Source organism: Trachypithecus francoisi, unplaced genomic scaffold (genome assembly GCF_009764315.1).
Source record: "Trachypithecus francoisi isolate TF-2019V2 unplaced genomic scaffold, Tfra_2.0 Lachesis_group5, whole genome shotgun sequence".
NCBI lineage: Eukaryota > Metazoa > Chordata > Mammalia > Primates > Cercopithecidae > Trachypithecus > Trachypithecus francoisi.
The window spans coordinates 54,280,243-54,305,397 of NW_022681470.1; the positions used below are offsets into that span (position 1 = coordinate 54,280,243).

Consider the following 25,155-nt stretch of genomic DNA (forward strand, 5'->3'; position numbering starts at 1 on the left):
ATGTGTATGACTTAGCAAGAGTTCACTGTGAAAGAAAATTAGGGTATCAGAAAGAATGATAAAGTAAAAAATGTGAAATATAATCCAAAACATCAACATTATACTTATTCAGTTCCTTAATGCACCTGGACTCAATGTAATGTCACCATTACATAAGGAGTATAAACAAACTAAGCAAAAATGTCTGCATATTGATGGCTATCTTAAATTTAAAATCTCTGAAAGACTCTGCTGTCAGATATCTCACGGGAATGTTCAAATATTTGCAGATTCTCACAGGAAATAGTAATAAATGATTTTCAGGTTATACAGCATATTCCTTCTACATGTCCTAATGCTATTATTACATAAGGTACAGCAACTCTACTTTCAGAGTATATTAACCATGGAAACAGTAATTTTCTTCCATTGTTGGCACTTTAGCTAGAAATCAATGAAATAAAACCTCACAGTCAAACTATAAAGTTTAACCATCAGCATCAAAATATTTTATTTGTACATATTATTTTGTTACTTTATCCTCAAGTTGCTGGATCTGTCTTGAAAAAAGAAAAACTACAGCTACCTACTAATGTTCTATTTACCTATGAATCAGCAACTTAAGATAGAAAAAGGAACTAATTTTTCTAAATTAGACATTGCTGTTTCTAGCTTTTTGTGTGAATTTAAATACTTAGAAAAAATTAATAGATTGTGCATTAACTTTGTGCATACTATTTAAAAATACATTTTTCTTCCCCACAACTTAAGACAATGAGAAAAACACTCTCCATTCTCATAAAACATATCAGTGATATATAAATTGAACACTACCCAAGTCCCTAGTTCTATCTGTTCCAAAGTACTTGAGGAGAAACTGTATATTATTACTGAAGCAATAAAGCAAAATTCTCTCCCTATTAATTAGAAATGAGCAGAAAGAAAGTGCCATAAAACAACTTCTATCCATTAGAAAGCCAGATGCACACCAACTATTCCTTTGGTGGTAACCATCTCTCAAGTTAACGGGTCTATCTATGCTCAAGCAAGAGTAATGACATGAAAGGATGCGTAAAATGTTTTAGTAACCATAAAACTGTGAGGAGTAGTACTTTTCAACCTGGATTTTTAAAACTCTAACAAGTTGACAATTACAAATTTCTTAAATGGAAATGTTAAGATGAAGATTTAGTGAATGGCCTTTTAAATTATGGATGCCAACCCCATGTTTAAATTGCTTGAGCTTAATCACTAAATACAACAACATTACTTACTGATAATGTTTTAAAGAAAATAATCAAAAAGTGTTTGAAAGATACACTTGTCGAACTGTCACTCCTCCAACTTGTCAAACTGAGGCCCGGATTACTAACCAATCTTTATTTTTAAAGTAACTTATTTTTTATCCATTAGCAAGGTCAAGGCAGCCCAGGAAAGTTTGAGTGATGGAAACACATGACAGCACCTTAAGCATTAAAGCGAATAAACTTGAGTGTTACTTCTGTGCTCTCAGACAGGATAATCAAGCATGTCTTTGAATATATTAAACAATATTTTAACTCAAACAAACATTTCTTCAACATCAGCTATTATTCAAAAATTTGACTTTTTTATAGCTTGTGACACAAGTGATACACAGAGGTATAACTAAAGACCATTTCTTAGTTATTTAATACAATCATTTTAAAGTATCATGTTAAAGGCAGTGTATTCCTTTCTGGAAAGATGCTTTGTTTATGGTTATGCTAAAGGGATTTTCCTTACTAAGTCTATTGATTCTATATTTTATTTTTAATAATGACAACATAAACAGCATTTACTACATGCCAACCCAAGAAGTATCATTATTTTTTTTTAAACAAATGTAAACACCAAAGCACTAATAGGTTAATTTGCCCAAAGTCATATAACTAGTTGGTCACAGAATGAGGATAAATCCAGTCAGTATGGTTACAGAGTCCTGTGCTCTTACCACTCTCTTCCATTCATTTAGTACGTTAATTTTATCTCACATTTTTTAATTCTTAAAAAGGAGCTAACTTGCTGTTGGCTAAAATCCAAAAAAAAGAGTAAAACATTCATTACCTTATTTGAATTTCCAACAACTTTAAGGAGTTTTATATTGTTCTCTGTAATTAAGGGTGGGTACAATTTATTCGCCAATCATGCCAAGGTAACATTTAGAGAGTGTGGACTAGGCACTGTAAGTAACAACAATTTAGGGTTGCCAGCTTAGACATTTTAAGTACTTAATATATAAAATAAGTTACTCTTTAGCAGTATTTAGCATATATATTTAGTATCTGTATAGGAATATGCAAATCACCTGGAGGGTATTTTTCTCATAATCCACATCTACTGGTTCCCCAGTACTTCTGTCTTCCTTCCTAAGGTCTTTGAGATTTGAGCCTTCAGGATATTCACAAAGGTCCTTTCTTCCTCTTCTGCAATAAGACCATGATAGCCACAACTGTCTCCCTGCCTCTGGTCTTGCTCAACTTTGATCTAACATGAACAACATCATGAAAGTGGTCTTTCTAATACACAATGCTAAGCACGACATTCCCATGATAAATAATTGTAAACACTGTGTATTAATTGTAAGATAAAGCTGAAACTCTCCTGACTGAAAGGTCATTTATGACTGGTTCTGCTGCCTCTATGGGAGTGAATCCTAACCCTTTTTGGATTTATTCTTTTTTGAGAACATGGTGGAAGACATGAATACTCTCTCCAGAAAAACGCATATATTCAACAGTTATCTCCCAGGTTTCTTGTTTCCCATACATTGAGAAGCATAATTTTCTTTTATCATTTTCGGGTTCATTTTGTTTGCTACTGCTAGAGAAGAAATGATTGTATCACCCTATGTCACTATAAGCTCCTGGTGGGGGCACATGCTTAACATTATTTTTTGGCCCAGAAGCTTCAGAGAGGACCTATTATAGCTGCACTCAACATATATCTGATAAACATAAATTATATGTATAATGTATCCTAATAGACAGAATAAGAAGTATATTCTTACACAATGAAACATCTTGCCATTGACTTTTACTTCAGATGATTTTCTACAGAAAGAGAAAAATAGACGAATCAAAACTCCCTTCCAGTACAATATATTCAATCCTGCTGTGTAGAGTATTAAGACAAAGAAGGGAAGAAAAGAATTAGAAGACTGAAGGGAAGAGGATGAAGCTGTTTGAGCAGTAGTAGTTACTCCAGGCAAACAAAACCATAAATGAAAATAGCATAAATATCAAATCATTTCTCCAATTTATATACCCACTATGAGATGCCTATGCCACCTGTTTCTATGAAGAAAATTCCTAAGACTTTGTATTGAACTTGGTCTTTCCATTAGTGAATACTGAATGCCTTTCATGTATCTTCATTTAGAAGCAATGCACGTTCAGGAAACATATCTTTTTTTCTTTCTTTTTTTATTTATTTAAATTTAATTCTTTTTTTTTCTCTTTTTTTTTTTTCTTAAAGTTCTAGGGTACACGTGCACAATGTGCAGGTTTGTTACATATGTATACATGTGCCATGTTGCTGTGTTGTACCTATTAACTCGTCATTTACGTTAGGTATATTTCCTAATGCTATCCCTCCCCACTCACCCCACCCTATGACGGGCCCTGGTGTGTGATATTCCCCTTCCTGTGTACAAGTGTTCCCATTGTTCAATTCCCACGTATGAGTGAGAACATGCGGTGTCTGGTTTTTTGTCCTTGCCATACTTTGCTGAGAATGATGGTTTCCAGCTGTATCCATGTCCCTACAAAGGACATGAACTCATCCTTTTTTGTGGCTGCATAGTATTCCAAGGTGTATATGTGCCACATTTTCTTAATCCAGTCTGTCACTGGTGGACATCTGGGTTGGTTCCAAGTCTTTGCTATTGTGAATAGTGCCACAATAAACATACGTCTGCATGTGTCTTTATAGCAGCATGATTTATAATCCTTTGGGTATATACTCAATAATGGGATGGCTGGGTCAAATGGTATTTCTAGTTCCAGATCCTTGAGGAATCGTCACTCTTTTCCACAATGGTTGAACTAGTTAACAGTCCCACCAACATTGTAAAAGTGTTCCTATTTCTCCACATCCTCTCCAGCACCTTTTGTTTCCTGATGTTTTAATGATCACCATTCTAACTGGTGTGAGATGGTGAGATGGTGTGGTTTTGATGTGCATTTCTCCGTTGGCCAGTGATGATGAGCATTTTTTCATTTGTCTATTGACTGCATAAACGTTTTCTTTTGAGAAGTGTCTGTTTATCATATCTTTCGCCCACTTTTTGATGGGGTTTTTTTTTTCTTGTAAATTTGTTTGAGTTCTTTGTAGATTCTGGATATTAACCCTTTGTCAGATGAATAGATTGCAAACATTTTCTCCCATTCTGTAGGTTGTCTGTTCACTCTGACGGTAGTTTCTTTTGCTGTGCAGAAGCTCTTTAGTTTAATTAGATTCCATTTGTCAATTTTGGCTTTTGTTGCTATTGCTTTTGGTGTTTTAGACATGAAGTCCTTGCCCATGCCAATGTCCTGAATGGTATTGCCTAGGTTTTCTTCTAGGGTTTTTATGGTTTTAGGTCTAACATTTAAGTCTTTAATCCATCTTGAATTAATTTTTGTATAAGGTGAAATGAAGGGATCCAGTTTCAGCTTTCTACTTATGGCTAGCCAGTTTTCCCAGCACCATTTATTAAATAGGGAATCCTTTCCCCATTTCTTGGTTTTGTCAGATTTGTCAAAGATCAGATGGTGGTAGATGTGTGGTATTATTTCTGAGGGCTCTGTTCTGTTCCTTTGGTCTATATCTCTGTTTTGGACCAGTACCATGCTGTTGATCTTTTCAAAAAACTAGATCCTGGATTCATGGATTTTTCAAAGGGTTTTTTGTGTCTCTATCTCCTTCAGTTCTACTCTGTTCTTAGTTATTTCTTGTCTTCTGCTAGCTTTTGAATGTGTTTGCTCTTACTTCTCTAGTTTCTTTTAATTGTGATATTAGGGTGTCGATTTTAGATCTTTCCTGCTTTCTCTTATGGGCATTTAGTACTATAAATTTCCCTCTACACACTGGTTTAAATGTGTCCCTGAGATTCTGGTATGTTGTGTCTGTGTTCTCATTGGTTTCAAAGAACATCTTTATTTCTGCCTTCATTTCGATATGTACCCAGTAGTCATTCAGGAGCAGGTTGTTCAGTTTCCATGTAGTTGAATGGTTTTGAGCGAGTTTTTTAATCTTGAATTCTAGTTTGATTGCACTGTGGTCTGAGAGACAGTGTGTTGTAATTTCTGTTCTTTTACATTTGCTGTGGGGTGCTTTACTTCCAACTATGTGTTCAATTTTGGAATAAGTGTGATATGCTGCTGAGAAGAATGTATATTCTGTCGATTTCAGTGGGAGAGTTCTGTAGATACCTATCAGGTCTGCTTGATGCAGAGCAGAGTTCAATTCCTGGATATTCTTTTTAACTTTCTGTCTACTTAATCTGTCTAATGTTGACAGGGGGTGTTAAAGTCTCCCATTATTATTGTGTGGGAGTCTAAGTCTCTTTGTAGGTCTCTAAGGACTTGCTTTATGAATCTGGGTGCTCCTGTATTGGGTGCATTTATATTTAGGATAGTTAGCTCTTTTTGTTGAATTGATTCCTTTACCATTATGTAATGGCCACGTCTCTTTTGATCTTTGTTGGTTTAAAGTCCGTTTTACCAGAGACTAGGATTGCAACCCCTGCCTTTTTTTGTTTTCCATTTGCTTGGTAGATCTTCCTCCATCCCTTTACTTTGAGCCTATGTGTGTCTGCACATGAGATGGGTCTCCTGAATATAGCACGCTGATAGATCTTGACTCTTTATCCAATTTGCCAGTCTGTGTCTTTTAATTGGAGCATTCAGCCCATTTACATTTAAGGTTAATATTGTTATGTATGAATTTCATCCTGTCATTATGATGTTAGCTAGTTATTTTGCTCGTTAGTTGATGCAGTTTCTTCCTAGCATCGATGGTCTTTACAATTTGTCATGTTTTTGCAATGTCTGGTCCCGGTTGTTCCTTTCTATGCTTATTGCTTTCTTCAGGAGCTCTTGTAAGGCAGGCCTGGTGGTTGACAAAATCTCTCAGCATTTGCTTGTCTGTAAAGGATTTTATTTCTCCTTCATTTATGAAGCTTAGTTTGGCTGGGTATGAAATTCTGGGTTGAAAATTCTTTTCTTTAAGAATGTTGAATATTGGCCCCCACTCTCTTCTGGCTTGTAGTTTCTGCCGAGAGATCTGCTGTTAGTACGAAGGGCTTCCCTTTGTGGGTAATCCAGTCTTTCTGTCTGGCTGCCCCTGACATTTTTTCCTTCATTTCAACGTTAGTGAATCTGACAATTATGTGTCTTGGAGTTGCTCTTCTCGAGGAGTATCTCTGTGGCATTCTCTCTATTTCCTGAATTTGAGTGTTGGCCTGCCTTGCTAGGTTGGGGAAGTTCTCCTGGAAAACATCCTGCAGAGCGTTTTCCAACTTGGTTCCATTCTCCCTGTCACTTTCAGGTACACCAATCAGACGTAGATTTGGTCTTTTCACATAGTCCTATATTTCTTGGAGGCTTTGTTCATTTCTTTTTACTCTTTTTTCTCTAAACTTTTCTTCTCACTTCATTTCATTCACTTGATCTTCAAGCACTGATACCCTTTCTTCCAGTTGATCGCATCGACTACTGAATACAACTGTGCATGCGTCACGAAGTTCTCATGCCATGGTTTTCAGCTCCATCGGGTCATTTCAGGTCTTCTCTACAGTGTTTATTCTAGTCAGCCATTTGTCTTATCTTTTTTCAAGGTTTTTAGCTTCCTTGCAATGGGTTCGAACTTCCTCCTTTAGCTTGGAGAATTTTGATTGTCTGAAGCCTTCTTCTCTCAACTAGTCAAAGTCATTCTCCGTCCCGCTTTGTTCCTTTGCTGGCAATGAGCTGCGTTTCTTTGGAAGAGGAGAGGCGCTCTGGTTTTTAGAATTTTCAGTTTTTCTGCTCTGTTTTTTTCCCCATCTTTGTGGTTTTAGCTACCTTTGGTCTTTGATGATGGTGACATACAGACGGGGTTTTAGTGTGGATGACCTTTCTGTTTGTTAGTTTTCCTTCTAACAGTCAGGACCCTCAGCTGCAGGTCTGTTGGAGTTTGCTGGAGGTTCACTCCAGACCCTGTTTGCTGGTTATCAGCAGCGGAGGCTCCAGAACAGAGAATATTGCTGAACATCAAATGTTGCTGCCTGATCGTTCCTCTGAAAGCTTCATCTCAGTGGGGTACCCGGCTGTGTGAGATGTCAGTCTGCCCCTACTGGGGGGTGCCTCCCAGTTAGGCTACTTGGTGGTCAGGGATCCACTTGAGGAGGCAGTCTGTCCGTTCTCAGATCTCAAACTCTGTGCTGGGAGAACCACTACTCTCTTCAAAGCTGTCAGACAGGGAAATTTAAGTCTGCAGAGGTTTCTGCTGCCTTTTGTTCAGCTATGCCTTGCCCCCAGATGTTGAAATCTACAGAGACAGGCAGGCTTCCTTGAGCTGCAGTGGGCTCCACCCAGTTCGAGCTTCCTGGCCACTTTGTTTACCTACTCGAGCCTCAGCAATGGCGGGTGCCCCTCTCTCAACCTCGCTGCCGCCTTGCAGTTGTATCTCAGACTGCTGTGCTAGCAATGAGCAAGGCTCCGTGGGCATGGGACCCTCCACGCCAGGCACAGGATATAATCTCCTGGTATGCCGTTTGCTAAGACCATTGGAAAAGTGCAGTATTAGGATGGGAGTGACCCGATTTTCCAGGTGCCATCTGTCACAGCTTCCCTTGTCGAGGAAGGGGAATTCCCTGACCCCTTGCGCTTCCCAGGTGAGGTGATGCCTCACCCTGCTTCGACTCATGCTCATGGGCTGCACCCACTGTCCTGCCCCCACTGTCCCACAAGCCCCAGTGAGATGAACCCAGTACCTCAGTTGGAAATGCAGAAATCAGCCGTCTTCTGTGTCACTCATGCTGGGAGATGTAGACTGGAGCTGTTCCTATTTGGCCATCTTGGAGCTCTTGAAACATATCTTAAGAAGTGTATCATGGCTCGGCGTGGTGGCTCATGCCTGTAATCCCAGCACTTTGGGGCCGAGACGGGTGGATCACGAGGTTAGGATATCAAGACCATCCTGGCTAACATGGTGAAACTCCGTCTCTACTAAAAATACAAAAATTAGCCGGGCATGGTGGTGGGCACCTGTAGTCTCAGCTACTCGGGAGGCTGAAGCAGGAGAATGGCATGAACCTGGGAGGCGGAGCTTTCTGTGAGCCAAGATTGCACCACTGCACTCCAGCCTGGGAGACAGAGTGAGACTCCATCTCAAAAAAAGCATCATATCATAACAGAGGCAAGGTAGAAGAGAAATATATCACACTAGAGCAAGAGAGGGACCATGAAAAAAGCAGATTCAAACCAAAGCCCCACTATTCACTAGCTAGAGAAACAGTGAGGTTACTCAAATTCTGTGAGTATCATTTTCCTCATCTTTAAAATATAAAGGGTAATATTTTGAAGCCTTGTAAAAATTCAACAAGAACACTTATCCAAAGAGCCTATCAAATCCTGTCATCCAATGGGTGTTCAATGGTCAGTTAATGTTTTCATAGTGATCAAAAATTATGAATATCAGTTAAAATAACAATGTAATTAACAAATAATATGTAAATAAGGCTGAAGAAATGTGTTAAATCAAATAAGTATAATTAATTCAGAGAAAGAAGGGGTCAGTACAAACTACAGCTTTCAGGATCATGAAGGAACTAGATAGCTATTAAAAGTGAGGATGAAAAGCATTGCCAGGAAGAAAGAACATTGTAAGTGAATGTGTGGAAGCCTGAGAACCTTAGGACATTTGAAGTCACAGGCAGAATTCTCTGAAGTGAGGGCAAAGTTTAGAAAAAAAGGAAAACAGACTGCCTGCCCATGGTAAGGGCCTTGAATGCCAGGTGAAGAGATGGCCCCTGAGACTGATCAGTCATTGGTCTACCCTACAGGTTTAATTCTGTTAAAAGTAAGGAAATAATGGTTTATTTTTATGTGTATAAACAATCATAAAATTTTAAAAAGTAATGTCTAGTAAAATAATTCATTTTTTTTTTTTTTTGAGACCCAGTCTTGCTCTGTTGCCCAAGCTGGAGTGCAGTGGCACGATCTCGGCTCACTGCAAGCTCCGCCTCCCAGGTTCATGCCATTCTCCTGCCTCAGCCTCCCGAGTAGCTGGGACTACAGGCACCCACCACCACGCCTGGCTAATTTTTTTGTATCTTTAGGAGAGACGGGGTTTCAACCGTGTTAGCCAGGATGGTCTCCATCTCCTGACCTTGTGATCTGACTGTCTGAGTCTCCCAAAGTGCAAAGTGCTGGGATTACAGACGTGAGCCACCACACCTGGCCAATAATTCACATTATTAACACCTACTGAGTAATCTTTTCTTTTCCAATTGTGCTATAATAGCTACAGGATACTCCTTAAATATGTTTTTGAAACTTCTCTCTGCACTTAGCCCTTTTTAAAATATCAACCAAAATATATTTGATTGATATGAAATATTTTTGGTTGATATTAAAAAAAGGTCTAAGTGAAGAGAGAAGACATTGGTCTATTATATCAATGACCAAAAGAATTATAAAACAAAAAATTAATACACTTTTAATAAATTATGACACAAGCAATTTATAAAGATAATGGTTGAAAAAGCAGTTTATGCATAAAAAGAAATAATTTTCCTTAAAAGCTATTTCTTGTGAAAATAAATGGAAAATAATCATCTAAATGCATTCAGTATACATTAAAAAGAAAGTTTTCATTCAAAGATTGAGTCAGAAGAAATGTAAAGGCATAGAAAATGAAAATACTATCACTCAGCTCCTAAAAAAACCTAACAGCAGAAATGAAAACAAGAAAACATCAAATGTAAAAAGAAAAAAATGTAGGCAACTAAACAAATAAATTTATAACAAAATGTGATCAATAAACAAGAAAGATACTCTAAGACAAAATTAAACATTTTCCACAGATAATAACAATTTGACTTTCACGATGATTTTTTTTAAAAAAGTCACTGAAATCTTATACTCCTATCTGCTCAATGAAGCTTAAAGGGTGAGAAAATTAAACAGTGAAATCTATAGTAACTAATATTAAAGATGGGATATTTTATTAATTTCACTCAGTACGCAACACACGGATAGTTTAAATCATTGAAGAAAATGTTCTCACTTCAATTTGCTCCTTTCTTCAAATCTGAAGTACTCAACAATTTTAAAATAAAAATGACGTTTAGTTTATTAAGATGAATACATACTTAAATATGTCAAAATTCAAGCAAAGTGATATTTTTAACTTTCCTTCCTGTACTGTAAACTTGAAATCAATCCCTATTTTAAAAATTTGACGTAACCAGAATCAATCACTAATTTTGTTTCAAACTCATTTTTATGTTTTTACTGATGTTGAACAATTGAAATATGAATATGCTCTACTGTAGCATAGATTATTGGTTTCCAGTCTTTTAAAGAATGTGACCCTTACAACTATGAGCAATTTTTTAAGACTCCCCCATGTGAGATATGTATACTCTGTATAGTACTATGAATTATATAATGCTTTAAAAATATACACATATCTCAAAAAGATTAGCATGTAAACTAGACAAACACACTTATAGAAACAGCAGCTGATTTCCCCATGCATTTAAGGAATCCTTCCAATAACTGGATGACCTTTTAGAGCTATAAGGATCACTTGAGTGGGAACCACTAATTCAGAAGTCAGTTTAGAGAAGATATAACCCATTCACATTTGTTTAGTGCTTCATAGTTTACAACTGAGTTTAACACCACCCTGAAAGATAGAGGGGGAAGGTATAAGAATTCTCATTTTACAAATATGAAGATCAAAATCTAGAGTGAATAAGGAGACGGGTCAAGGTTATGCAGCGTAGTAACAACTCCTATTAGATAGCAGGTCTTCTTATTACTAAATCAATGTTTCTATCTCTTACAACTTACTCACCCAGAGAAGGAAGAATAGTCTAATAATTTCTGTAAAATCAGCCTAACATAATCTAACCAACAAATGTATTTTGACTTGCACCTTTTTGGATATTCTTAAAAACTTGGCTATAATTCTACACAATACTAATTAGAGTATTAAAACAGAAAGAATGAGAAAACGAGCTAAGATATGCTAAAGAGATAAACCCAGCTTAGCAAAGGGTCATGAATTACAAAGACAACAAATTTCCAAATATTGTAAAACCTTCAAGTTCTATTTTTCTTAAGTATCACTTTGTACCTGTCATTTCTAAACACATTAATCTAATAAGTCCAATTGTCTTATGAATTTCTTAAGGATCTTAACAAGATCAGGTAAGTGTTTTAAAATACAGTAATATAGGCCGGGCGCGGTGGCTCACGTCTGTAATCCCAGCACTTTGGGAGGCCGAGATGGGTGGATCACGAGGTCAGGAAATCGAGACCATCCTGGCTAACACGGTGAAACCCCATCTCTACTAAAAATACAAAAAATTAGTCGGGCGCAGTGGCGGGCGCCTGTAGTACCAGCTACACAGGAGGCTGAGGCAGGAGAATGGCGTGAACCCAGGAGGTGGAGCTTGCAGTGAGCCGAGATCGGGCCACTGCACTCCAGCCTGGGCAACAGAGCGAGACTCCGTCTCAAAAAAAAAAAAAAGAAAAAGAAAAAAAAGAAAAAAAAAAACTACAGTAATACAATTTTTTCATTAGTTAAGGAGTAAGTATTCCACTTCTAGGGTATTAAGAAGGTGACACAAATACTCTGGGAAATACTAATGGAAGAGTACTAAACAAAACTAAAAATAAAAAGTCAAAAATTGGAGATGAAAAGTATGTTTTAAAACATAATATTTTGGATCTTAAAAGATTTCCATGATACATTTTCAAGATGCAATATTAAAATGATGTCTCTTTTTTTCTGTCTCATTCCAAAGAACCATAAAAAAGCAAATTAAAACAGTGATGAAACAAAACACTTACAGGTTTGTATCTCAGTGCATCTCTGTAGGATCCAAACAAAGCAGCCTGTGCTCTAAGAAAGGCCCTAGCTACTCCATCACCCGTAGCTGTAGACTGCTTCTTCAGTTTATTTTTCAAGGCCGAGACCTGCATGACAGAAAGGAACAGTTAAATTAACACCTCAGAAATTGGTACAGCGAGGTAGGAACCCAATCAGCAGGCAAACCACAGTGTCTTCAGGTCAGCCAAAAATTCATCCTCCTCCCTGATAGCTTATCTTTTTAACTGCAGAGAGCACCTGCTGGTCTGTTAATTGAAAGAAAGCAGGAGAGGAGAGTAACGTGCTAATGCAAATTGGTTTATGCTCTCTTTTTTTCCCAAGGCCTCTTGACATAAATAAGCTTTAATTATTTTACAATAAACTGCTTGTGAGCCACATTTCTACAGATTTTTAGCAATTACAACATGTGTCTACTTGTTCTGAGATGAAGCAGGTTGGGTTTTGTTCGTTTTTGCTATGTAAGGTTATTTGTTACAGGTCCTCCAGGATCACTTACCATTTAATTTTATTTTTGGAAGTCTCATTTGCATATATAATTTTCCAGTCATTTGTTGAATAGTTTTTGTCATTATGAGATAAAGAAGAGGGGAGAGGAGATAAAGTTATTGAAATTATATCATGAGTGGAGAATTTTATGCAAATGTTATACATTTTCTCATTTAATATTCACAACAGTCTTCTAAGAAAAGCATTCATATTCCCATCTATGAATGAAGAAATAGAGGAACAAAGATGTGAATTCATTTGCCCTTACTATGTAGCTAATAAGTGGCAAAGCTGGGATCTAAACCTAGTTCTGTCCAGTTTTTTCCACTACCACATGGTGGGTTTGAGTTCAATATCATTGTCTTATGAACCAGTAATCAGATTAAAACACTAAGGTTTCTAAATCAAAGAAAAACTTATCTAAAAATTTGCTTATTTTTAAAAGGTATTTAAGTTTGTTTTAATTTTTCATACATTTTTCTATCTTTTAATTTCAAGTGCTATGTATTTTAGAAAACGCATATTATTTATGAACAGAATTTTTAGTGAGATCATACTCCTGCTGAAAACTCTTACTATTTAAGGAGGAGGAGATATAAAATGTTCCTATGTATCCAACTCACTGTACCAATTCCTTTCACACAAAATAGTAAACTATATTCTACACATTTAAAAATATTGGTTCTCATATATATTCATCAATGCTTAAAATGGAAACATGTTAAGTTCTGTAACAATTCTGTTTTATTTAGAAATAAAACTGGTAAGACAAATTTTGGAAAGAATGCTCACTTAACAGAGCATATTCTTACCCTTATGAAACTATCATATAACAAAATAGTGTCATTTTTCCTTTTATGTATCTATATGCATACATATATATGCAAACATATACACACATACATACACATGCACACATATACACAAAAACATATGCACACATATATACACATACACACATATATCTATGCAAGAAGGGTTATTTTTATTTCTTTATGCAAGTAGCCCTGACTTCACTTGTAGATGATTGTAATTGAACTGTCAACCTAATTAACAACTAAACTTTGAATAATGCTAATGAGAAATGCACACAGCATCAGAGGAAAGACCAGCTCTACAGGTGATAAACCTTCACAGTAGTGACATTTTCCAGTGTAAAGTCACAGTTACTGTGATCTGATCAAAGAAACAGACCCCCATTGGGTCCAATTATAACCACAGTTTTGAAAAAATTATTGAGTTATGTTCATAATCTATGCAGAAAGGCCTTTGCAGTGTAGGTCTTCTCCCCATAGCTGTGATCTTTTCAATTTATATCCAAGCTCCATAGATTCAGATAAAAGTTGAGAGCCTAATTCATTTAGCCCACAAAGTGCATAAACCAGGATTCATTTGAGAGGTTTTTATTATTAAAATCTAACCTCGATAAATGCATATTTTTAGGTAACCCACATATTCAAACAATAATAATTACAAAAATAAATCTAAATTAATGTCCTTTATTCTGAAACTTCTAATGCTATTTTTAAGTTTCAAATGCCTTCAATAACAATGGGAGTGAATATCAATACACATATTTAATTACTACATACACACCCCAAAAGATTATGATGTAAGGAATATGATTCCAGTCTTTTTAAAGTATTATTATACATAAATAGTTGTTTTTAAAAGATTTTTACTTTAGAAAATAAAAAAATTAAAATGTCCCTTACATCTCTGCAAAAGAAAATTCCTTAATGTGTACTTTTTTAAAATAAAACATGAAATTCACAACTCAGTTCTCCATAAATCAAGAACACAATGTTCTCCAGACAATCACAACATGTATGCTCACTAAGAATACAGTCAAGTCAAGCCATTCCTCAACCTTCATTATACCAAATCCTTGACCGCATAATTGTTGCTTGAGTTATACGGGAGTATTAAACACACTGTCACGAGCCATTCTGAACCAAATTATAAAAATGCAGCCTTCACTTCCAAAACTAGTCAATGATAGCTCCTGAGCTCCCTGTGGATGTGTAGAAAATAGAAAAAAGAAAGTACTTGTTCTAGAACTATGCCGGCCAATAAGGTAGCTATCAGTCATACACACACTTGATATTTGACTCGTCTCAACTCAGATTTGCCATAAGAGTAAAACAGACACTGTATTTAGAAGACTCAGTACAATAAAAAAACTCAATAAATTTTATATTGATTATATTTGGAAGCAATAATATTTATATACAGGGTTAAATAAAATATATCATTAAAATTAATTTCACCTATTTATTTTATTATTTAATGTGGCTACAAGAAAACACAATCATACATGTGGCTCACTTTTTTTTTTTGGACAGTGTTATTCTACATGAGTATACTATCTAATTTCATACAGATTTTAAACTAAAATTGCCTGGCAAGAAATATAATTATATTTCTCCTTTGCCTCTTTCTATATTATTTCAACTTTTACAAATTACATAAAAAGAATTTTTCCTTGACCTACTCTAGTGGGCTTCAATTGCCAGTACATCTGAAGTTGTTCCTGTTTTTCAGAGATCAGAAGGGCAGCTAAGTGTTTCTACATGTGCAAATGAATGCTCAAAAAGAGTCTGTAAGAAAACAATTGTTTTTAAAAATCAGTTTTAGATATAAGGATATTAATATAATATAAAATGATTGCATCAATCTTGCTGTGTTTCTGGTCTTTACATCACTGGAGTAAATTATCACCAGTTACCAATGCCCTTTGCAGTGCTAATCAGCTTTTAGCAGTTTTTATCTATAAAAATGATGGTGTTCTGTACTTTTAAATACCTGGTCTAGGAAAGAGCATTTTCTGCTTTAATTTCCAAACTTCTAAGTTTAGTTATGAAATAAATGTATCTCTTCCCACGAAATCCTAAGGCTTATACTCACCCATAACTCTGAATTCAAAAAAGCATTTGGAACCTTAGTCATATGGCTATTATCACATAATCCTATAAACATTGAAAAAATACCAATTGTTTTATCTTTTTATTCTTAAGAAAGTAAGCTAGTTTCAACCTCCAATGGCTAAGGATTACTTCACAAAGGACATTTTATCTTATGGTCTTTAGAGACTTTACACTCTGTAAATACATTTTTTTAAAAAAATCTAATTAGTATTAGGATAGATCACAAATGAAAAGTTAAACAATGAAAAGAAAATTCAGAAATAAGCATCACTTCATTGCTTGTATCAAATGTTTTAAATTCCTTTCAGTCAGAATTCAGACCTCCAAGCAGTCATCCATGGGAAGAATTATAACCTGGATTTTAGCACAGTGGGAACTCACTGTAGCATGAATAATATTACCACCAATTTCCCACTTTTACCCTCTTAGCACTGAAGTGACTACGAATAAAAGGACAGAATTACATGAGTAAACACACCAAACAGGTACACATTAAAAAAGCATAAGCCATGTGCACACAGTCTAAGTAATGAAGTAATTATACCAAAGGAGAGTAAGCCAGGAAGGCAGAGCATATAAGGGGGTTGAGTTTTTCCGAGAAGTGACAGATTTCTTCTTTTACTTAACTTTTAGATGTGATTTCTAGATATGTTTCTGCAGTAAAAATATATTAACTGCTATACCTAGAAATTTTTATTTTACTTTTAATGATCACAAAGAGAAACATCAGGGTAAAGAAGAGAAGATAAAAATAACTGTTCTAAAATAATATTTACATAATCTACACAACCTAAAACACTCCTAAGATATTTTTAAATATTTACTTTCATACAACTAAACTGTTCTCTAGAAACTACATATATTTATAAAAGTTAAAGTGTTAAAAAATCATCTGTAGAACAAAGATATAAAGTTGAAACCTTTTACTCTTCCATGAATCATGTTATAGTTACCACATGAATTAGATATTAAATCCCCACACTTCTTTAACCTTTCTAAAGTTCAGTTTATTAAGAAACAAAATTAACACTTCTCTCTTAATAATTTTCTAACAAGTCTCTATTTGAAGATTAAAACAGTAACCTTTAACATTTATTAAATGAAAAGCATATGATATACTTACAGAGCGTATCATTACATTGTTTCATTGGTTTAAAGGACCTGTCAAATCCTAACTAATATGGCATCATCTACAAGTATTCAATGAATTTCCAATAAAATCCAAAGGTCTTTAACAAGAACTACACATATTTTATGATTTCCCTTGCCTATCTCTACTATCTCATTTTGCATAATGTTTTTGTTTATTTCACTACAGCTGTATAGGTCTTGAATTAACCAACCTCTTCCCCACAGGAAAAACTTTAAATATGTTATCTCTCCTCCCCCTCTTCTTCCTCCTCCCACTTGGCTTACTCATTCTCACCATCATTGAGGTCAATTCTCCATAAAGATGTTCCTGATACACTGAGCTTGGCTGGACCACAAAAGGCTGATCTGAGTGTGCGGACTAGTAAAAATGGCATCTCAGTTTGGCTAAAATTATTTCCATATCAGTGTACTTATAGCAGAGATGGCTTTAAGTCCACCAACATCTATTCTCCCTTTCTTTGCTAATGGAAATCTTAAGTTTGGGCTGGTACATATTTAACAAAACTAGGTTAACTCAGCTAGTTTCCAACGTCCCTCGTCCCTTGGAACTTGGTGTGTCCATATGGCTGGGTTCAGACAAATGGAATGAGTTGAGGAACATGACATTTTCAGGCTGTCCCTAAAAGGGATATGAATACCCCTCTGTGGATTCTCCTCTTTTTTTCTGGGGCAAGGTAGACAAACAGCATACCTTAAACCTGGAGTTGCATGCTATGTATTGAGGATGGCAGAGTTGTCCCACATCTCTGGAAAACTTACCTCTTAATTGTTATACAAGAGATAAATATATTTCTATTTTTATCTAAGAATGGGTATTTAGGTCTCTCTGTTATAGCAGCTTAGCTTGTACCCTAGTAAATACACCAAACAGTAAACAAACAGTATAAATGATAATAAACAGTATAAAGGAAAATAAACAGTATAAAGGATAATAAACAGTATAAAGATATATGAGAGATATGAAATAAGAATATAGACCAAGCTCCTAACTGCTTCCATAGTTTCTCATACTGGTGCACCTGAAATCCCATCCTCAGTGCAACTGTCACAGCATCAGGTTCCTGCCACGTCATAAGAAAAATGAAACCTCAGGCTTGCAGCCTGTACTATTAAGCTGGAGAAGAACATTCGAGCCCCCGAGAATTTAGGCACTACCACATAAGACAATGCCTTGCTGCACCACAGAGGCACACATGGTTTTTTACTGTGTCACTGAGCTAGAACAGGCTCAGCATCTACCTATCTCACCCTTAATCAAATTAGGATACCACTGTAATTCTCTCCAACTGCACTCTGTTTCTTTATAACATTTGTCTCTATTTGTAATACTAGATGAGTGTTAACACACCATAAACTCTATGAAATAAGAGTGTATGTCTGCTTGTTCACCACTATATACCCAGTTCTTAGCACAATGTTTGTACACAGTAGATACTTGATAAATACCTGTTGAATGAATGAATAAATGAACAAATCTAACAACCTGTTCCAGGCACAATTCTACAATTATTCCTCTAGTTGACTCAATCAAAGTATCTATGATGGTGCTCAGAAACATAATTCATTTAAAAGGTCACCTGGTCATTATGATATTAGCAAGGTTTGGGAACCGCTATTGTGACAGTGCTCACAATATTACACACAAAAAGTTGCTTGAATGTGGAAAAATCAAGAATTTAAAGGACCAGAAATAAATTGGAAATAATTTTAAAAGTCAAAATCAAGGTTTACATTTTTCAGAAAAAAAATATATCTGCAGTAACAAGAGAAAGAAGCATGCTATTAAGATAATACATGGTGGGTGGGAGGAAGACATTAAAAGTAAGGCGAGGTAATTTAGTTGGAAATGAAAAGCCACGAGAAAGCCAAGGAACTTCATTGAGCACTTAAAATCACTAAAAGTAACAAACAATAAATCAACTTTAGAATGGCAAAAGTACAGAGACATAAAGGGAGGGATTACCAAAGCCTGGATCATTGCTGTGGGAAAGCTAGGTTCTCTTATTCAATTGAGAGAAACTAACAAAAATCTTTTAAATGTTTAGAAGCACAGTTAAGGTTTTTGGGTTTTGCTTTTGTCTTCTTTTAGTATTTAAGGTTTATATTTTAAAAATATACACCAAGAAAACAGTTGGGAGAACAGCAAAATCTATAATAGTTTACCTACAAACAACAAAAAAAAACTACTTTGTAAATAATTATATCTCTGATAATAACTATTTAAAAGAATAGCTGAGTTTCCACAGACATTCAGCTGGGTATGCAGAAGCACAGTGATTGCCATCACAACATGGTCTCTTTTTCTAAACACAGGAAATAAAAGGTTATACTCATAGTCAAAAAAAGTATATTTTATATATGCATCCAGGTTTCTCATTTTCATTATTATTAAAGTCAAATGAAAACATCCTTATAAAATGTTCTAGGAGGTAACTGTAAACAGACTTTAAAAGCAAGCTTCTATTACTAAAGATAAAAGAAGTGCAATTATATTTCCTTTCAGCAATCACGTATTGAACGCCTATTTATGAAGCACTGTACCAAGGCTGTGTGGCGGGGGCAAGGTACAACTAGATGCCTGGATTCTACCAGTTGGAGATTGAGAGAAGAAAAAGCATGGCTATACTTTTCCAAGGGCAAACTAAAAGCAATATTTGTCTCCTGAAGTAATAAAATGCTCTCCAAATTACTCTAGAAGCTGAATGAATCTTTCTAACCTGACCACCCTAGAAATTTGGTAGGGACTTCATTTACCATTAAACACAATAAGGATAACAGCAGAACTGTGGCAAACCTGGAACTAATATCATATTCTCTGGGGCCTATTTTTCTTTATAACATATATTATGACAATTTAAGATGTTAAACCTTCATGTTAGATTACAGGAAATATTCAATGAATTAAACATATCCATTGACAGTCCGTGTGGTTCTAAGAGTTTAATTTGCTTACATAACTTAATATTTTTTTAAAGTTTATTTTAGAATTATCTGAAAAAAACTAATTCTTTCAAGCTTATCCCCAAATTAATAAATTCACTTGAATATAGATATTCAAATATTTGATATCAGAGATTTAGAGACTTTCTCCAGTTCTTATATGCTCTTAATGATTTTTGGTGATTCAGAGCAATTCGTGTCTTTCTTTTTTTTAATCACAAAAAAACCATTTAAGGCACTCCTTCTTATGATTCCTGAAAGCTTCACTATAATATACATGATATTTTAGATAGCATCATTAAAATAAAGTCTTTTCAATGTTTTAGTAATGAAATATGCTACATATAAGGATATAGCTATCCTGTAACACACAGTGGTCTACAGTGACTTGTACAATAACTCTTCAGTGTACCATATTTTCTATATACCCTCATAGTAGAAAACACAAAATTATTTTCCAATAGTATTATATTTAAGACAAAAATGAAGTTTTAAAAATAGTGCTGAAAATCCTAATTTAGATCAAATGGATCAAATTAATATTTCTTTAACAAGTTTAAGTGGCAAGTAAGCTTCTATAATATATTTTAAAGGAGTTATTCATTACATTGTATATAACATTTATATGAAAGGGACCATGGTCTACTGTTTCAGACACAGGCCTGAGGATCAACCTCTATGAAATGAATCTCTAGATATACCATTAACAGTATACTTTCTGTGCCTTGATTTTCTTATCTAAAATAGGAATAGCATATTGACCTATCAATATTATTACTATTCTTACAATCGAACGAATTTAAATTATTAGAGACAGTTAAGCAATACAGGTCAAAAAACTTGCCTGTTGTAATGAATATTGTAATACATGTAACTTTTTCAGATGTCAATTCTAATGTACTTTCATCCATAGGAATTTATAATTGTTTAATTTAATATTCATATGAGAATTCCTAAATCTTAAAATTCTAATTATTAGCTTAATTCCTGGTAAGAGGGTAATCCTATTTATATTTGAAATAGTAACAACCTCCAAATTGCTTTTTAAAATGTTGATGATAAAAATTAAAATGAGCAGGAATATCTCAGAAATAAATTTTAAATTATTATGCAATTAAAACTAAATTGTATGCAGATTTGGAATAGGAGGTTTTAATGCTACATTTTCATAAATTAAAATCAACTCATTTGAGATTTCAAATGTTATATTTAATTCAATTGGTTCTTTTTCTCACCCTTATGAACATACCACAATAACACTAACTTTGCTTGATGCTGTAACTGAGTCCTAACATTTACTTTTTTTATTTCAAAACATTCAAACTATACTACAGATGTTTGAAGGTGTCTATTTGGCATAGCCACTAAAAAAATAAAGTCACAATATATTCATAGACAAAAACTACAAGAGTATATTTTATTGGATCTACTGCCTTTAAAAGTTATTCCATATAATAATCAATATCGTTAAAATCACTCCCAATAAAATATTTTTTTTCTTTTAATGATACAAATCTATAGTGAAATGATGAAATCAAAAAACAAGTGTTCTTGTCAGAAGACAGGAAAAGAGGTTTTCCCCCTCCCTTAACGAAAACAAAGGAATCCTGAAAGCTTTGCCCTGATTTATTTTTCCAATTTTAAATACCTTAAGAGTAGCGGAACTGCTACTGGCATGGTAGTATTTCTAACAGTCAATAAATCTAAAATATTATGTGTGAATATTGGAATGAAGCCATTAAGAAGATTACAGCATGCAACACAGCAGAGGGTCCACAGGAAAAAAGAACTAGTAATTCAGGACAACTGTGACCAATGACCTTTGAACAGCCAAGACCACTGGTCAAACTGACACAATAATAGAGTACACATGCATAGAAAGTCAACCAGCCCATAAGTATAATTTAAATGCTTTGGTGAATGATTTTAAAAGGACCCCCCCCCTTTAAATCTCAGTTAACCTATTAAACAATCAAACAATACTAATAGTAACATTTTTCAGGTTTCAAGTATATTTTATCAATTTAAATCACACACAAAAAGTTTTAGGAAGATCATTTGTGATTTTAACATATCTCATTTAAAACATTTACAACTGTCCTGTTCTGTCTAGTGGGGGTAGGGTAGCTTCTAAAATATGATGTGATGCTTCACCCTATTTCCTCCAAAATTATAAGAGATAGAAAACAGATGAAAAAGCTAAATTTATTAGAAATGGGTTCTAAAAATCACCCAAAATATTTTTAGAAAATTACTATAACTTTAATCCATCTCATACTTTCAGTAAATGGTCCTAACTCCATCTCAGAACAATTTTTGTCTGTTCTTTAAATTTCTCTGTAAGCCTGTGTCCCTGAATTTCAAGCATATATTTATTCAATCAATTTATACCACCTTTCAGTATAACTTTTATCTATATTTTTAAATATTTCAGTTATGTTTACATTGTTGTTCATGAGTAAATAACAAGATGGTCCCTTCTGTCATTTTATATATTTAGACCTTTACATGTGTGAATACTTCTCCATATATTTAAATAAATGTTTTAATCATCAAACTAATTCTACTAGGAAAGTAGTATTTCTCAATTTAAAAAAAAATCACCCATCAAAAAATAAAATTTCAAAAATTATTTTTCTCAAGAATCATCTGTCATTGATTGAAGCTGCCCATAAAAATTTTAATATCATGTACAGAAAAGCTGAATTTCTTTCTCTTTTTTTTTTCTTCTTTCTCTTTTTAACAAACAATCTTTCTCCCTAGTACATTAACGGTAGGAAGTACATGTACATAAGGAAAGCGTTTCTAAAAGTTGGGATTCTATTTTCATAATTATTTCTCTATACAGTGAATAATACTTTGAATGATTTTTAAATGAATAACTCTAATAATTTATTTGTGATTTTGTTTTTGCAAAAATTTTATAATGAGGTAATCTAGTTATAATAAGCTAAAAAGATGTAATTGTTCACTGGCCTAGGTTTAGATTTATACATTCATAGCATAAGTTTTACTACAGTAAGATAAGGTATTTCAATTTTAATATGCCTCAAAGTCAGCAAGTATTTTAGGTTATTATGGGCATAAATAATCTGATTTTGACTTTAAAATCATATTTTTCCTATCATTAGACAGAAGGCCAATCAAGGCTGGTATTAGTGAATTTTTGAGTTTAGGATTTTTTAAATTCACTTTCTCAAACTCCTTAATAATGGATTTCAAAGTAGTTCAATATTACAGAAAAATATGTTCTGAAGATATTTTTTTCCCAAATTTTAATATCCATATAAAGAATAAATGCTTTGATTTTTTTAAAAGGAAGTTATTTTAACTTAGAACTATGTTATAAAGATATTTTTAAGTAGTCATTAAAATATATACAGAAACAGTAATAGTTTGCATTTTTGTCCCGTACTAAGGAATATGAAGGCCAAAAATAATGCACTTTTGGAGACTATTTAACATGACATACAGAATATGTCCCATTATAAGCTGCAGACACACTCACACACACACAACCCTCCGCAAGATCAAAGACCAGAAGAGAACTGGCACTTAATTTATCAGCCTTTACAGACAAAAGACAGTTTTCGTCATTTCAAAAGGATCAGATGTCTTTTATGACAAACTGGGTTTGCAGTTTAATTTACAAATAGAATTCTAAGTAAGCAGTCTTTGCTCTGCCAAAGCAAATGACAAACAGTGTAGGTTTTCATTCTTGCAGCCCTCAGCAGGATCGAAAAGATTAAAATAAAACTGAAATAATTTAGAGAAAACAAATAAATGTTTCAGAAAGTTGAGGGAGATCAAAGCCAGAATTTTCTGACCCCAACTGTACAAGCATTTCTTATTATATTGACCAGTAACATCAGATCATTAATTAAAAGGAAAAGCGCTGGCAGGTGGCAGGGAAGCAAAAGCCGATAATTGGCCCCCTTCTTCTTCTTGCCTTCAAAAACTCTCTCATTCTTTTGCAAGACATGCCACTAGGCAGACAGAAATGCCTACTTTGTAATATAATGATTAAGATGAGATGAAGAGACTTAGGTTTAAAGAAACTCTGCCTAATGAATGCATTCAGCTTTTTAATTATGATCCTACTTTTACAATAAGGAATATGATGTTCCATTCAAAATCTCAACTGCTAAAAGGTAAAAATATTAAATATAGAATCAACATTGATTCCTCTAACACCCCATGCAAATACCCAACCCTTTTATTTCAGATATTAAAAGTGGGAAAAATAACTTAGTAATTCAGAGGTCCAGGAGAAAACATATATGTTCACCACTGAATAGCCTTCATACTTACCACATCACTTGGTAGGTTGTTCAAGTCACTAAATGGTGATTCTAATGTGTTTGTATCAACATTTAATATAACAACATCTTCCAATGATTTATTTTTCACTCTCTATTAAAAAAACACAATTATGAATACAAATCTTAGTATATTTACTTTACAAAGTTATGATGAGCTTGGAAACAGAAAATATTATCTTAACGCATTAGGCTTGGGAAAAGAAAAAAGGAAAATCCTATATTATAAAAAGATAGAAACAACTTTGCCTCCTGAGAAAGTCTGACTACAACCTATACGAAAAGATTTAGTAAAAATGCTTAAAATTGAATATTTGCTCATATTATATTAAACATAACAACAAAACTTCTTATAAAATAGGCACAGTTATATCAAACCATAAACAAATTATATACTTAAAATTTTTTCCATTTAATTTCAGTCCCATGATACAAGAATTTGTGGCCAGCTCTATACCTATGTTTAGCATAAATCATATTGCAAGGATAACATAAACCAATAACTATGACTACAGCATTAAACTGTAATTTAAAATTTTATCTATATTCCATACCAAAACATGTATATTGATGATGAGGACTGAAGGCTGAATAAGAGAAAATAACAGGATAATAATATGGAATTTATTGTTAGTAATATTTCTCACATGAATTTCAATAGAAGGTATCAAATTTAATAGCCTATCAGACTATCTTGACTTGTCTCATTTGTTTGAAAGTTTAATCAAAATAGTCAAATTATCTCAATATGTCTACAAATAAAAGTAAATAAGAATTTTATCATATTTTTCATCCTTAAAGAAAATACTTAACGGTTCATTTTTCCTAAACTAATAGGTATACTTAAACAATTCATATAATTTTATTAGTCTTATTTAATTTGTAACAAATAGTATTATTCCTTAGTGATAAGTGCTCATTATTTAAATATATTCGTGAACTCTGAATTTTATAATTGTATAAGTCAACTAGCAATAGATTAATAATTTTAGTGTAGTATTTTTTAAGTGGTGGTCTACAATAACAGTCATTTTTGAAAATTATCACTTAAAACCTTATTACCTTATATTTTAAATTGGCCAAACTGGTTATTTTAAATTGGTCATAATTAAAATTTCTCTGATCCATTTACAATTTCAAATCTCTGCATATTAGAATGTTAAACTTTCTAAAGCAACGGTAGTCTAAAGCAGAGAATTTCCACATGTTAAGAAAGGCTTAATGTCTACAATGAGGACAGATGATTC

At 33.9% G+C, this 25,155-nt stretch overlaps 1 protein-coding gene across 9 annotated transcripts in view; it reads right to left on the bottom strand.

Moving 5' to 3' along the window:
- DENND1B (DENN domain containing 1B) overlaps window positions 1–25,155 on the bottom strand; it is a 291,773-nt gene that overhangs the window by 87,757 nt on the left and 178,861 nt on the right. For all 9 annotated transcript variants that reach the window (XM_033200326.1, XM_033200323.1, XM_033200324.1 and 6 more), the window contains 2 exons: window positions 23,901–24,002; window positions 12,045–12,170 (listed from right to left, as the gene is read on the bottom strand). In XM_033200326.1, the coding sequence (XP_033056217.1) occupies window positions 12,045–12,170; window positions 23,901–24,002 (228 nt within the window). The remainder of the gene's footprint in view (window positions 1–12,044; window positions 12,171–23,900; window positions 24,003–25,155) is intronic.